General features: G+C 25.4%; 1 protein-coding gene across 2 annotated transcripts in view; it reads right to left on the bottom strand.

Moving 5' to 3' along the window:
• Nucleotides 1-17,969, bottom strand: part of LOC100203110 (WD repeat-containing protein 90) — a 156,823-nt gene that overhangs the window by 90,011 nt on the left and 48,843 nt on the right. For both annotated transcript variants that reach the window (XM_065803855.1, XM_065803856.1), the window contains exons 7-12: nucleotides 16,603-16,704; nucleotides 13,937-13,993; nucleotides 11,811-11,876; nucleotides 7,429-7,685; nucleotides 7,273-7,330; nucleotides 4,582-4,700 (exon numbers count right to left, since the gene is read on the bottom strand). In XM_065803855.1, the coding sequence (XP_065659927.1) occupies nucleotides 4,582-4,700; nucleotides 7,273-7,330; nucleotides 7,429-7,685; nucleotides 11,811-11,876; nucleotides 13,937-13,993; nucleotides 16,603-16,704 (659 nt within the window). The remainder of the gene's footprint in view (nucleotides 1-4,581; nucleotides 4,701-7,272; nucleotides 7,331-7,428; nucleotides 7,686-11,810; nucleotides 11,877-13,936; nucleotides 13,994-16,602; nucleotides 16,705-17,969) is intronic.

The following is a 17,969-nucleotide window of genomic DNA, read 5'->3' as shown; positions in this document are numbered from 1 at the left end:
TTGGTGACTTTATTGCTCATCATACTGAATGGCTTGGCCCTAGTGTCAGTGACTCTGCAGGTATTAATGCCCAAAATTTTTCTCTTTCTCAATCTTTCACACAAACAGTCAACTATCCAACTCCCTTTCCAGATAATTTGGATAATTAATCTTTTCTAATTGACTTCTCAATTTCTACACATTTACCCTTAGGTGCTTCTGATCATGGTTTGATCTCTCTAAAACTATCATCTCATTCTTCTTCATCATCAGAATCTCTCTATCATTGTACAAACTACCTTATAGCTGACTGGGACTCTTTCCGAATTTTCTTCATGGCCCTTGGGTAGAAATAATGTCTTCCTGCTGACATATATGTTTCTTACATAACTACTTGGATTCAGGCTAACATGGAATCCTGTACTCCTTCTCAACAATTCCAAGTCAAGCCTCCCTCTTCTCCATGATTTTCCTATGATTGTACTGCAGGGATTTCCAACCGTAACCATTAATTTCATATCTATCAGCAAAAACTCTCCAGAAAACAGGCATCTGTTTACTACTGCTAGAAACTATTGTAAAAAAGTTTCATCTAATGCCAAATCCTGCTATTCTCAGGTCACGAAATCTCGTATTTTATCTCAAAAGTTAGGCTCTCGTGACTTCTGGAGAACTTTTATCAGTATCTATAACAAATCAGATTTTGTCACACCACCTTAAGACAAAGCGAAATTGTTTAAAAAGAACTTCTCATCTCTATCATTTCTTGACTCCACTAGTAACGTTCTACTTGATAAAACCAGCCAACAGGTTAATCTACTGCCTGACCTTTGTATCACTTCAGCGTCACTTTCAAAACTATTTAACAAGCGCTTATCAGAGTCTTGTTTTCCAGTCTGCTGGAAAACGGCATCTGTTATCTCTATTTTCAATAACTCTGGAGAACGATCTGACTCGTCTAACTATCGTACCATTAGTCTTCTTACTATCATTTGCAAGGTTTTTGAGTCTTTAATTAACAAACACTTAATTTCTCATCTTAAATCTACTAACTTTCTGATCATCAATATGGATTTCGATCTTCTTGTTGTACTACTGATTTTTTATACTGATTTATCTTGCAATAGGTAGATGTGGAGAGGCTAAGGCTATCGCTCTTGACATTTGTAAAGCTTATGATAGAGTTTGGCATGCTGGTCTCCTCCATAGGCTCTCTTCTCATAGTGTATCAGGTAACATCTTTAAGGTTATTGAATCCTTCCTTACCGATCGTAGTATAAAAGTTATTTCTAATGGACAGCACTCTTCTTCATACCCTGTCACTTCAGGGGTTCAGGTTCTATCCTTGGCCCTATACTTTTTAGTTTACATTAACAATCTTTCAGAAATTCTCAAATCTAAGGTTGCATTGTCTGCTGATGATACTACCATTTATTCTTGTTTTGATAAGAAGCCAACACTCTCTGATTGCTTAGAGAGAGGATTTAAGCTTGATACAGCTACTGCATACTTGCTACAGCATGGGTCTCTAAGAGGATAGTGAACTTTAACTCAAATAAAACTCAATTTTTTTTTAGATAATCGTTATTGCAATAATCTAGATCTTCTTATATTTATAAACAGTAATGTACTTGATGAGTCATCTACCATTCATCTTCTAGGATTAACTCATACTTCTGATCTTTCTCGGAAAAAATATATCTAATTTAAAAAAACATAGCATCTGCTTAAGTTGCATCTCTTTATCATGCTTGGCACTTTCTTACTCAGGATTCTACTTTTTATCTCTATAAATGTCAAACTTTTTTTTCTCGAACATCAGCCCTTTGGAATTCGTTTCCTTCATCTTGTTTTCCTGATTCTACAATTTGCAATCTTTTAAGTCGTCTGTTAATCATCATCTTGCTCTTTAAATTTCATCTTTTTCCTTCCAGTATCTTCCACCTCTAATAGTGGTTGCTTGCAGCCCTTTTAGAAGCAAAGATGTTAAAAAAATAAAACAATTACAATCTTTTTTTTCAATAAGTTTTTCTAATACAGCTATTATTTTTGAAATTTCATAACTTCATTTAATTTGAGACCCAACATGATAGGCTATAGAGAAAAGCCTATCATGTTGGGTCCTTTGGTTTAAATTGATATATATATATATATATATATATATATATATATATATATATATATATATATATATATATATATACATATATATATATATATATATATATATATATATATATATATATATATATATATATATATATACATATTTATATATACATATATATATATATATATCAATTTAAACCAAACTAATTTTTTTTAAACAACTATTCAGCAGGAAAACAAACCAGGGTCGTGTTTACAAATATAATTATATCTTTCATGTAAATACAAATGAAAATGTAAATGCACTTATTTAAAATCATAAAGATATAATCATAAAGATGCTTATGTAAACTAATTTCTTATATATATTAAATTTACAGTATGTTATTTTTTTTGGCATTGCCTATTTGCTTTTTAAAGGGGGCAACAAGTATATATATATATATATATATATATATATATATATATATATATATATATATATATATATATATAGTATATATATATATATATATATATATATATATATATATATATATGTATATATATATATATATATATATATATATATATATATACATATATATATATATATATATATATATATATATATATATATATATATATATATATATATATATATATATATATATATATATATATATATATATATATATATATATATATATATATATATATATATATATATATGAAGACCTCAGTGGAAAAACCGGCATTGTCACATTTAAAAAGTATTGAGAAAGTATTTGTTGATCATTAATAAATGTCTTTATTTAAAGCAAATAAAAAAAATTTTTTGTATAAAAAATTACAAACTGTTTTGTTTTGAATAAATTTTAAATAAAATAATTATAATATAAATTTTTTTAAATTGCTTAATTTCATTTGCTTAAAATAAAGACTTTTATTAATGATCAATAAATACTTTCTCAATACTTTTTAAATGTGACAACGCCGGTTTTTCCACTGAGGTCTTCATATATATATATATATATATATATATATATATATATATATATATATATATATATATATATATATATATATATATATATATATATATATTAGGGTGGTTCTAAAAACAACATTTTTTTAAAATGTCTGATGGCAACCCCTAAATGTGACCTATGTAATAAATTAATACTACATTTAAAACTTTTTGAATAAAAAAAATTTTCAGGGGTCACTCAAGACCCTTAAACATTAGATGGGTCCCTAAAATTTTGAAAAAAAAAGTTCTTTAAAAGCATATCATGTTGGGTCTCAAAAGAAGTGAAATTTTATAAATATTTCAAGAATAATTAAAAAAATTTATGAAAATTTTAAAAAAACTATGAAAAAATGTATTTTTTTATTTTTTGTTAAAAACTGATAGTTTATATATATATATATATATATGATGCCAAAAGTGGAATACACACTTTCTTTGGAGTAACATTTATATTATCACACCAACTTTGAATAACTAATTTAATGCAATTAATTAAAATTATTTATAATTATAGAGATTCACCTGCTTACCACATGTATATAGTACAGTACATATACAGAAGAAAATCAGAATTAAAATTAGTTTTTTTTTTAAACAATTAGGGTTTTATCACACTTTGAATCAAGTCCCTATTGTTAAGTGATGGAGATGAAGTGATGGAGATGAAGAGATGGAGATGAAGTGATGGAGATGAAGTGATGGAGATGAAGTGATGGAGATGAAGAGATGGAGATGAAGAGATGGAGTTGAAGAGATGGAGATGAACAGATGGATATGAAGAGATGGAGATGAAGAGATGGAGATGAAGAGATGGAGATGAAGAGATGGCTTTCAATTAGAAAATAAAAGTATTTTATAATCCACCAAAAACATCTTTAATAATTAATACAAAATGAGTTTAAAAAAATTTGATGAAACACATTTTTCTTAAAACATGAAATAAAAATAATTGAAATAGTGAAAAATCATTATTTTTTAGAAAATACTTGTACCCCATACCCTACACTACACAATCTACAACTGTATATGAATCTTGGTACTTGAACAAGTCTGAAGAAATTATGAAAAAATCTATATATTTTAAATCATTTAAAAATTATACAAAAATCTTATATTCTGAAAGCATGAAATAAAAAATGTAGACACTAAATTTTAAGTGTAAAGAATTTCCTATTTTAAATAAAATTTTAAATAAAAAGTCAGAGAAACATAATTTTGTATTAGTTTCGACTGATTACTAGTTTTTAGTTCCTTATTTTATTATTAGTATTTGTTGTACTTTATAAATTTATAATATATAAAAAAAATCTTTTAAAAATGTCTTGCTACCAGTACATTGAGAACTGACATGAAAATTTTTTATTTTAAGTATAAAACTAACGCCCTATAATTGGTTTACATAAACTACTTCAAAAATCTTTAGATGTCTTAAAGTTATATATATATATATTTTTTCTATTAATTATTTTTATTTTACATACTTATGCTCATCAAAGGATGTAAACATAAACTTGTTAATCCCATTTTCACTAAAGTCTGTGTAGGCTTTAGTCATCAATTGAATCTTTCCTTTGCTTGACACATTCCAAATACAAATTATCTAAAATAATAAAATAATATGTAGATAAATATGCTGTAAGAAAAAATGAAGTTCTACAGTTTGCCACCCAAGAACAAAAAGGTTCCAACAACCACCAAAATGAAACTAACGTAATGAGCTTTAAAGTTTCAAACTATTATTATTTAGTTGCAACTCGTGATTTTAGATTGAAAAGTACTTTTTGTGTGTTTAAATAAGAATAGTTAATCATTTTTTAGTTGAAAAGCTTTGTATAAACACTAATAATGTCAAAAAGTCAGTCTATACTTAATGGTTAGAACCTTATGGCTCTCAGATCCTGATAGTATAGGAGCAACAAGGTTTTAAATTCCATTAAAACCATACTATTCTTAATTGTTTTAAAATATCACACAATATTTTTTATGGATTTTAACTAATTTGATAATTGAAACATAGCACAACTTTATGAATAAAAAGCCTTTTTATTAAATAAATATTTAAAAATACTAATAATATAATATAAAGCATTAATAAAGATTTTTTGTTATTAAAGAAATGCTTTATAAAGTTTTTCTTTTTATCTTCATATAAATTGATCTTTTGAGTCAATACTTTAGACTCTATTAGACTTTGGGTGTTACCCAATCATCAAGCTTTTTGTATTGTTTTCTTGATGTTAACACCTGTATAAGCCTCTTCTGTATCCCACCTCAAAAAGACTGTGTCTTAAACAAAATATTTTTGAAAAAGGAATTCTGTTATAATTAAAGATTTTAGCACGCATGCAAAAATCTTTAAAGTTATTTGGTTGCATTTGAATAATGCAAAACGGCTTTTTTTATATTTGCCCTTTTTAGTAACCAAATCGAATCAAACCAATCAATAAAGATAGCTGCACATACCTGCAGTATTCTCTGACAATTTTTGCAATGATATTTCAACCAAGATCTTTGTTCTTTTACTAAATCTATTCTTTATAGCAATATTGATTTCAACAAAAAAGGATCATAATACTTGATTAGTTATAAAACAAATCTAAAAGTTTATTAGTTTCTAGAAACAAACTAATAAACTTATAGTCAATAAAGAATTTGACAGCTCACAGAAACAATTTTTTTTTTTTTTTTTTGACAAACATCAATAGTGTCAATAGTTATAAAGTTGGGTACAGTTGCAAAATAGAACCTTGTCGCTTTATAAAAAGTCTAATAGCTGTTGAAACCTTATTGTTGCAATTTTTTTTATTTTCAATTTCCGACAAAACTTTGATGTTTCTAAAAATTCTTTTAATATGATCCGCATAAACACCAAACTGATACTGGTTATACACTAGCATATTTCAGCAAGAATTTTGATACAAAAAACTTATTTTCGCCATAATTGTGGGTTAGAACTATGTTGTTCTAAGGTCACGAGTTGTTCCACTACCCTTTGAGTTGTTACAATCAGTATACATCATTACAGCATTTAATTTAATAGCTAATTTTTTAAACAGGAACTCTTTTTTCTGTTTACAAATTTTCCTAATTTTCCAAAGGTTCTCATATATAACCCAACATACATTACTCCTAAACATATACAAGTTTTTATTAAATCCATTTATTCAGTTATAAAATTAAAAATTGTAAATTTAATTATGATTTACAAAATTAAGTTAGGTGCCACTTATATAGTTTAAAAACAAGTCAATGGAGTGAAAAACAAACATCTACTTTTTTATATATTACTAACATTTTAACATTTAATAATTTTTTTTTTTAAATTAAGTCCAAGACCATAATTTTTTTTAGACCACCCGCAGTTTTATTAAAATTGTGTGCAAGCGAAAGGATTTGAACCACGGTGATGCACTTCAGAAACGCTGCAAGCTAACCACTTTTGCTACTAAGGCATATTGTTCAATAAATGTTTTGAAAATATTTAATAAACAAAAGACTTTATAAAACAGCAAATTAATGCTATAAATCAAAATTAAGAGGATGTTGCTGCAATGCAATTTTCAAGTAAAAGTAAAACTGTAAAACTTGATATAATTTTTAACATTACATAATTTGAAGATTACATAAGTTAGATATTTGTAAAGACTTTCAGTCACATTTTGTTATAAGAGAAACTATGCTGCTCTCTTTTTATTTATTTGGGTGTACTGGCTGTCATGAGTTTCAAGTCAAACATGCACAAATAAGTAACAGCAGCATTAAATTCAATATTATTATATTATAGGTTAGGACAACCAAATATAACTTATTATAACATAAAATAAATGGAACATAGAAATAATAAAAAAAGCAAATAAAAATAAAAACTTGAAAAAAAAACTCAGAAAAATAATATTAAAAAAAAGACAAATAAAGAGGAAATGGATATATGAGATAACACAATGTTTTGAGATATGCTCAAAAGGACAAGAGTGAGAGAAAACAATATTGTAAACAAACATAAATGGAAACATGCATAAACAGATAAAATTTTGTACATAAAAATATTTTATGAAAGTAAAACTATAAAAAATAATTTGTATAAAAAAAAAAAACATATATAAAAACCAATACTTTAGATTTTATTACAGTAAAACAAATTTTTTGCAGCAAATTATAAAGAAATCAATAACCTGCTTTGAATGTGTATCCATTCCAACAGACGCAATTATTTCAGAGCTTAAAGAAAAACTAAAACAAAAAATGATAATAAAGTTTATAATCTTTTTTGAAAAAGTATATTAATTTACTTCTTTAAAAGACTTCAATAAAGAAAGAAAAAAAAGAACCTTAGAATAGAAACATCTTTAATACTTGTTTGAAACAGAGCTACACATTGTTTTGTTTTAATCTTCCATATTCGAATGGAAGAGTTACACCCAGTTTCTGCAGAAGCAAGAAATTTGGATTCCGGAGAAATAGTTAATGCAGAAATATTATTTATATGACCAAGTAGAAAAGATTGCTTTCCTGACAAAATATTATGAATAACAACAATACTATGACATGGATATATCACATCATGCCCAGCATCTGTCCAAAAAACCTTTAAAAACAATGCACTAATTTATTTTCAGCATTGTGCTGTAAAAACTTTTGATTATATAAAATAATCTAATATAATAAAGAATAAATATGGATTGAAATATGAAGTAAATAAAATAAGATTATAAATGAAAGAATATTGAATATGATATAAAAATATATATATTAAATGATACGATAGAATAAAATTTCAAAATAAAAAATAAATAATTATATAAAGATGACCTATAATATATAAATGTAATAGAAACTAAAATATGACAATAAAAACATTTAAACAAATAAAAACAACTGTGTAATTATTGAGAAACACTATGTAAATATTATTTAACTATTAGAAACATTCAAAGACAAAGAATAATAGTTTAGAATAGATAATTATACATATATATATATATATATATATATATATATATATATATATATATATATATATATATACACATATATATATATATATATATATATATATATATATATATATATATATATATATATATATATATATATATATATATATATATATAATATATATATTATTATGTGTAAACAATAGTATTTCACTGTGTTGAGGTAACAAGCCTTGATCGCTTTTTCTCATAAATATTTCCATATTTAGAAAACAAATCTCTCCGAAAATGCAGAAGAATTTAAGGATCTTTTAGCAGTATATTTACCAAATAATTTAAAGCAATAATCTTAGCTATTTTTTTTATGAATTTGCTTTTTATGAATTTGACTTTTCATTATCAATATCCCTTTTGGATTAATCATTTTGTTGGATAATTTAATTAAAATTAACTTTAAACATAGAAAAAGCAGATGTCTTACTTCGATACACACTTGCTTTTTCATTTTACACCTTTTTTTTTTTTACAATTAACATACTACCTTTTGAAGAATCTTGTGGAGTTAAAGAAGTCAAAGGTTAAACTTTATTTTATCTTTCCTTTTCATACAACTTTTACATTCCTAGTGATAAGGAGTCATATAAGTCAAAGTTATAGAAAGTGAATATGAAAACGATAATGATGATGATGATGATGAATATATTTGCCCATTAAAAACAAGAGTAAAGTTGCTGTGAACTTAACAACAGTATCAACAAAAAAGCTGCTAAAATTCCAACACCCAATCAAGCCAGAGTTTATAAGACAGTATTTAAGGAAGCTTCTAAACTGAAGAGATAAACTGAAACTGAAGAGGTAAACTAAAGAGATGATAAAAAACTTTATTCTTTTATCTTCACTTCCAACAAGGCTGCAGGCAACCACTATTAGAGTTGGAAGTTACTGGAAAAGAAAAGATGAAGTTTATAAAGCAAGATGACAATTAACAGACAACTTAAAAGATTGCAAGTTATATGAATCAGGAAAACAAGATAATGGGGGAGAATTTTAAAGAACTGATGTTCAATGAAAAAAACTACATGAATCAGAATTTTCGGAGCACTAAGGAACAGTCAAAGTAAAAGAATGAGACTTAATTGAATGACAAGTAATACAAGAATAAATTTTAGTAGATAGCACAAGAGACGCTAGCTCTTTAGAGCAGCACCCATTATAGAATTTATAGAAAAGAGAAAGTGAAGTAACAATGCAATGTTTAAAATGCATTTTTGCACCTTGTCTAAAAGAGAGAGGGCATCATTGGAAGATCTGCTCCAGTAATGATAACAGTATTCCATACAAGGACGGATTTGAGATTTATTGAGATAAATATTAGAATCCAGAGTATGAAAGTGGCGAGCACAAAAAAAAATGTAACCTTGGCAGATGGTAATTTTGCAATGGATTTGATGTATTGTTTCCAAAAAAGATAGGAAGTAAAAGTTGATCATAAAAAACGAAGAGTAGAATACTCTTTGAGTACGTTAACATTCATAAATAAAGGAAGATTTAGATTGTGGCGATAACAATTAGATGAAAAAAATTGAGTTTTATCTGAGTTAAAATTTACCAGCCACTGAGAGCCCCACGCTGTAGCAAAAGTGAGATTTCTTTCAAGCACAAATGTCCCCCTCCAAGCAATTAGAGAATGTTGGCTTCTTATCAAGACAAGAATAAATGGTAGTGTCATCAATGAATAATGCTACCTGTGCAAATTTAAAGAATAGAACCTTGAGGAACTTGTGTTTGAAAGATGAAAAGGCAAAAACTATTACTGATGGGATTTCGACAGTTCTCGAGGAATATTATTTATGGAGTGCTGTCAAGATGATAGTGGCTGATACAACCAGTGTTAACACTGGTAAAAAGAATGGTGTTGTTGTAAGACTTAAGCAAATATTTTCAGCAAAGGGGTTGACAAACTGTTGTTTATTTCTTGCCAGAGATAAATAATGGTTTATTTCTGGCAAGAAATAAATGTTGTATCATTTGAAACTTGCGTTCAAATTCTATGAAGAAAAAGGATATTTTCCACTTGTTAACTTTCAAAACATTCCTAATATTAGTGATGCATATTGGAATTCAAGAGCCGCACTTGCAATTCTTGCTTAAGTTTTCATACCTAAAGCAAGGCCAACATTACAAAAAATCTGCAGATTTATTTTGTATAACTGAGCAAAGTATTATATATATCATAGCTTGGACGTTTAATTTTTCCCATAAAATGTAAACATTTTTTTTTTAATTAATATAAAAGACTGGAAAGACTTAAAATAATATTTTTTTCTAAGTTTTAAAAAAAATTGATAGATTGCCTGCCTAAATCAAAACTCTTAAATAGGTAGAACATGCAATGAGTGTAAATACATCAACTGAATTAATTAGTAAAACATGCAGGTTATGTACATACATCAATATATGTACATTATATAAATTAACTGCATGTTCTACCTATTTAAGTAAGTTGATGTATGTACACTCTCTGCATGTTCTATTTATTTAACTAAGAATTTTGGTTCAGTATGTTAGGTTGGTTTCAGTATGTACACTTATTTTGTTATCAATTTTGTTTAACTTAATGACTGTATTTAAAAACACAGCTTTAAAGTTTTCTTCTTTTTCTCTTTATGTTTTTATTTATTATTTCTGGTTGCTAATATTATTAAGTAATTGGAGCCAACAAGTAGTGAAATTATCATGGCTTCTGGTTCTTTAAAAACAAAACCTTAAATAAAATAATAAAGGGGAAACCTTATTTATTAAATTTAAAGTATTGAGTTAAAAAAAATGGTCTTTTAATTAGTTAATCATTAAACTATTTGCTTTAAAATGTTTAAGACAGGTGAATTGGACTTAGTAGTGAAGATGCGTGTAGTTTTGAATCTTTTATTTGGCTGGAATATATATATATTTTTTGGCCGTATGAAAATGTTAAATTGCATTGTGGTTAATATGTACTGTGCATGACAACAAAATTTTTCTAAATTGAAATGTAATCTCTAAAATAACTTGGTTTAAAATTGAAATTAAAATCAATAAAATTTTAATTTCATCTTATTTTAAAACAGGTTTAAAATTACTGAACTTATGGTAAGTCAAAACTGCAATTGTTTTTTAATATTTTTTAATATAATGAAAGCCCAAGACTGAATGCTTCAAGACCAAAACCAAGGCATCAGAAAATCAACCCAAGACCAAGACTTTGAAAGTTTTTACAAGACCAAGATCAAGAGGTTTTAAAAAGTCCAACACAATAAAACTAAATTATATGCAAATTACAGTATGTTGCATTTGGTTCAGTATGTACACTTTACTACACTAATCTCTAAATCAGTCAATAAAACAAAAATGAAAAAAAAAAATTTTAAAAACAAATAAATTAAATAATAAAAAAAAGTAAAAAAACAAAAATAAAAAACAAACAACATGCTAATCTATTAATTGCATTTTTGCGTTTTTTTTTTCTTTTTCAATTTAATGTTTATTTGGTTTTGTCAACTTTAAACACAAAAAGCTGTTAAAAGCCGTTTATTACAATAAATGGCATACGTAAATGTCAAAATAAGGGTATATTTAATTGTTGAAGAACAATAGTTAGAATAAAATAACAAACTAATAATAATAAAAGAATTGTTAAGACAAAATAACAAATTAATGATAATCAAGAGCAATATTAATAACACATTGAAAATAAATTAAAATATAAAAATAAGATAAAATTAAAATTAAAAACATACATTTTTGTATGTACCACCTCCAAATCCAATAACTTTATTCAGTTGAAGTAAAGGTAGATCTTGATTCTATAAAAATAATTTTATTGTATAGCAGAATAATTATGCAAGAGTAACTTAAATATAGATAACACCGTGCAATAAAATTTCATTTTTTGTGAGTTAACACTAATAAATTTAAGTAATTTGTGTATGCTAAATAAGGATATGAGATTCATTTCTTACACGCACTTGCCATTTTTCTTTGCAAAACTTAAATAAAATCTACATAAACTTGAAACCACACACAAATATATTACAATATAAAGTTGAGATTGTTAACAACACTAAAACAATGAATCTTCACATCACTGTATTCTCAAAGAAGCCAAGAAATATTTATTGACACTTTGACAATTGTATTATTAGTGTGCCAGGTCACATTAAAGCTTCCAACAGAAACCAAGAAACATTACAAGAAATCATGCCCCTTAATATTTTCTTTCCATGTATGCAAAGTTTTGATTGAAACTTTAATCAAGCCTGTCACTAACATCCTCCAATCTGTCATAAAAAAATGAAAAAAAATTGAGAGTATAGAAAAAGAAGGTGGTACATATATATTATAGTAATATTATAGTCCATATTATTGTATGATTGAACAAGTTGATCCACAAGCTATATACTTCACTGTAATTTGCTGCTTTTTTTTACCTTTAAGAAAACCAGAGCATAAGCACATAAAATCATTTATAGGAGCTTTAAAGTCATCAGAAAGCTCAAACATATTTGAGATGCCATAATACTTCTAATAACATTTAAAAATATACTTTATACTCTGCTTTAATCTTGCTTATACAACATTTTTGGTGATTATACTGATGGAAGAATTTGAAATTTTTTTAACAGACTAATTTTGATTTGCAGTAGCATGAAAACATTCATTAAAGGGAGATAACAAAAACATATATATATATATATATATATATATATATATATATATATATATATATATATATATATATATATATATATATATATATATATATATATATAACTTAATAAAAAGTTAATTTTATATACAAAAAAGCTACAGGCTACAGAACCCAATAGGTGCCCCATAAATAGCTCATTGATATTTTTATAAAAATAGCATTTTTACATATTACTTAAATAACTCATCTGGTTTAAAGACCAGATACTGCAGAATATTTAAATTATAAATTTTAAAGCTAATTTAATTTTTAAAATAGCTAATTTAATGTTAAAAATAAAAATCTCACAAAGCTCAGGTAAAATCTATGTGCTTTTGAAACACAATTTTTGAAAATTTTAAATTTTTAGAAACTTAATTGTTTCTTAAATGACAGTAGTTCATGCTTTTGAATACAACATTAATAATGAATTCTGTTAAAACTTCTTTAAAAGTTAGCAACAAGTGACAGGTAAGTATAATGTTTGCACAAAAAAAGAAAAAAAAGTGAAAAAAAAGGAAATAACAAAACATTATGCAAAGAAGTCTTTAACCAACCTTAAATAAATTTCATTTAATGAAAAATTATTATTATAACAAATATATATAAAAAAAATATAACGAGGAGATGAATGTTGAGAAAAAAATGAGTAGACCTCTGAAAAGTTATTAAGGTATCATTAAAATGTTATTTTGATTCAATATATTTTCTAATACATTAATAATACATTTACTTAACAAATTTTTCATTTTTAAGGATGGTAAGCATAGCACCAAACTATTATGAAAGAAATCTTCTTCTAAGGTCTTTATTTACAAATTTCTATCTAATTTAAAGGCTTAAATACATTTAGAATACTAAAATTAAAAGCTTCTATAAAAGTATGTGTAATTTATGACAATTTAATTTTTTCTTTTTGTCATAAACTACTTTTGTGTCATGAATTTAAAAACTTTAGGGGATTTTTGTTGTCTTTTGTGTCATTACACATTAATGTTATTATTGTTGTAAAATTTACACAATTTATTGATTTTATGTTTTAAAAGTATTAGCACAAACTGTATGACTTATCCAACAAATGGCTAAAATTTTAATTAACCAATTATATAAAATATTAATAAAACTATTTTAAACTAATATTTATAATAAAAGTAATATCAGTAATTTCCAAATCACCTGAGATTTTATTCGATCTTCAACTTGATCACAATTAAGACTTTGATCATTTGATGTCTGATAAATATAAAAAGCTCATCATAATTATTGTTATTATAAGCTTATTATTATTATTATTATTATTGTTATTATTATTATTATTATTATTATTATTATTATTACTATAAGTTTAAATAAATAAGATTTGTAAATATTATAAATACAAAATACAAATTTTGTTGTAACAAAGTTTGTAAATTTTGATTTTGTTACAAAGTTTGTTACAAAGTCTATTATTAATTACCAAATTTTAAAGTTATAAAATGCAAAATTTAGACAAATTTTTCCAGACAAATCTTTGGAAAACTAGACAGTTTTCTAGACAAAGATTTTAAAAAACAAAATTTTGAAAACAAAATTATTATGTATACATTAGGGTTATAGCATTTTTACAACCTTATATAGCCATGGTCCTACAAGATGAGTTTTTGAATAAAAACATGAAATTGACATACATCAATGATTTTATTTTAAAAACCTCCCCCAGTAAATAGAAAAACTATTTTTGAAATTTTGCAATTTAGTATAATTGAATAAAATTATACTAATGAGTTAATAATATTATTTAACACAATACAGTGATAGTAGCTGAACAATGTAACACAAAACAATCACTTGTTTGATAAAATAAACTTCAAGCTGATTTTTTCAGCACTTTTACACTGTATTTTTTGCATGATTTTAATTCCTCATTCGACACAAATGTTACTTCTTTGCATCTCAATTGCTGTATTGTCTTAATTCCAATGTTTCTGTTTATGCAAGTAAGGCATATATCACTCTAGAGTTCCATCTTGCATTACTTATATTGGGTAAAGTTTTAATGGTAATAAAGGAAAATATACCATGTTCTTGATAATATCAGTATGCATTTCCCAATTCGAATAAAAACTGCATATCATCACACCATTTGATGTTTTTAACTTTTATATTTACATCACTTTGTTGGAACTCAGTTTTTAAATTTGTATAGTTGTTACTGACTTCATGCACAAAATCATATGCTAAATTAGGCAATGTTGTTTTTCCATTAAGAATTTGGTGAATGCTTTAAGACTAAATCTAACACATGATGTTAACATCCTATATACTGAAGTATAGGAATGCCTTTTTCTTTAAATTTCTGTTGGATCATTACAACAACCCTATTTCTTACTCTTGTATTGACACTTGTGGTATCACATATAACTTTAATGCTTTTCCATAACTGATATTGGTCTAATACCTCAGTAATTCCATTAAAAATTGTTAATGCTTTCCCATCACTTAGAGTCAAAGCAGCTAAGCGAACTTCACGGTTCTGATTTTTTAAAACAACAACTTGCATTTCTTGGTTGCTAAGTTTCTTACCATCAAAGTGCAAAGCCTAATTGTCATTTTTTAAGGGTTTCTTCAAAGTTCTGCTGCATTTTCTGTGATTCTCTGACAGATGCTTTATAAATGGCAGGTTGAGTTGGTGTAGGGATGTCAATACTGTGGTCTGATAGTTATTTGCAAACTTTTGCTGACTTAGAGGAACTTAGATTAGTCTGTTTTACTAGTTGAAGTGCAGTTTTTGTAGTGGAATATGGCTTAGTTTTTCTTGCTTTAGCAGGAGGCTCAACAGTATAATCACAGTTGTTAGTATCATTGTCAGAAGTTTCTGAAGATGTTGATAGATTGGATGCAACATATTTGCTCAATAAAGGAAGATTACTACTTGTGAAACTTCTGGTCCTAACTTTTGATGGATGCACTCTTACTTGTACTGATGTTGCATAACCAACATCTCCATGTGATATCATCTGCATTTGATAAAATTGTTTATCTTCATTGGCCAACCAGATGCCATCTGTTTTGGTGATATCAAATACTTTTGCAAATTTAACTTAAGCACATTTATTATTGTACTTTAAAAATTTATCACATTAGTTAATGCTTCATCTTCCTTACTGTTGACTTTACTGTTATGAATGGAAAATTTAACTTTTCCCACAATTCTTTTAATTCTTTGGCTACCATTTTAAATCTTCCATTTCTAGATTTTTTATTTTGAGCAAGAAATTGAAACCTCCCAATAATTGTCATTTCTTTAGGCATTCTAGTTAAGCCGTCAAGTAGATAAGTGACTGTTGGTAAAATTTTCCTTTTTATTACACTTTTTTGGTATGGTGTCAAGTTTTTTCTCCAAGCAACAGAATTTTTTTCAACGTCTCTACTCTCTTTATATGTCATTTTCTAGAAAAAATAATAAATATCTCAGTGCTAATGAGTGTGCGTGAAAATATATTTGAATTAGTGCAAACTTTTAGGTAGTAAAACAAAAAATGTAACCAAAATTTATAAGGCAGAATGAAAGTAAGTAAATTAGCCATTCATTTCATCTATAAATCATTTAGTAATTAAGTTGACCAAACAAAGTTCACAACAGGTGAACTACAGTTTTGGTACACCCCTTGTATAGAAATATTTAAATCTTTGCCTTGACAAAAACCAGCCCTCAGGTTTTTGTCAAGGCAAAGTAAAACAGTGCTATTTATAATATATTTGCACCATTTCTCATCAGGTAGGACAATGGCCATTTTAAAATTGAAAAAAAAGTGAAAATGTTATAACCCTAGTATACATATACTTTTTACAATAAATACCTTTTGTCTTCCTCTCCTTTGTGAAGACGTATAAATTTCAATTCCAGCATCACCAAATGCATGAGCTTTTGGTAAAGTGCTAAATGCTTCATTCATTTGTGGCTTAAATAAAAACGCAAATTATATATATATATATATATATATATATATATATATATATAAATATAAATAAATATATATATATATATATATATATATAAATATATATAAATAAATATATATATGTGTGTGTGTGTGTGTGTGTATATATATATATATATATATATATATATATATATATATATATATATATATATATATATATATATATATATATATATATATATATATACACACACACACACACACACACATTAGGGTGGTTCAAAATGCAATAATTTAAAAAAATGTGTTTAAATAAAAAATAAAAAATGCTATAATGGAACCCCTAAAAGTGTTTAATGTAATAAAATAAAAAAACTGTTATAAAAAAAACTGTTATAAAAATTTTTTAGAGGTAGCCTTTAAGATCATTATTGGACAGATCCCAAAAATTATCAAAATAAAAGCTTTTCAAAAGTACTTCATGTTGGGTCTCAAAAGAAAACTGTATAAAAATCAAAAATATATATTATTTATGTATATGTATATGTGTGTGTATATAGACACATATATATATATATATATATATATATATATATACGCACACATATAAAAAATACATATATATAAATATGTATATTTTATATATGTATATATACAGATGCATATAAAAAAATAAACATACTCATATAAAAATATATATATATACATATAAAAGATCATTTCAATCTATCTGTAAAGAAACATAAATGTTATATGCGTATATAAATATGTGTATATAAATATGTGTATATAAATATGTGTATATATATATATATATATATATATATATATATATATATATATATATATATATATATATAGTTTATGTGTATATAAATATATATACACATAATATAAATATATTATATAGAAATATAAAAATAATATAAAAATAATATAAAGGAACATTTAGATCGCCAATCTGGCATTATACAGATTTAGGGAGAACATGCAAGGGAGTTGCTGCTACATCGACCTATGAATATATATATATATACTTATGAACATACTATATAAGTAATACAAATTTACATATTAAATGACTTTTTTCATCCTTGAAATACTCATCAATTGTTGTGAATACTTTCAAACAGCTTTATACATAGCAGTTAGTACAATTCACTATATAAACAATGTTTGGTTTATTATTCTTAGAAAGGTTTTTAGTTTTCTAGGATTTTAATCTGATATTTTAGAAAGCGCTATACCAATAGCTTTTCTAAAATATTAAAGAAAAATTATTT

The sequence above is a fragment of the Hydra vulgaris genome, chromosome 08, assembly GCF_038396675.1.
Source record: "Hydra vulgaris chromosome 08, alternate assembly HydraT2T_AEP".
Lineage (NCBI taxonomy): Eukaryota > Metazoa > Cnidaria > Hydrozoa > Anthoathecata > Hydridae > Hydra > Hydra vulgaris.
Note: the sequence above shows the minus strand (reverse complement) of the source record. Positions and strands in the feature narration are given on the sequence as shown.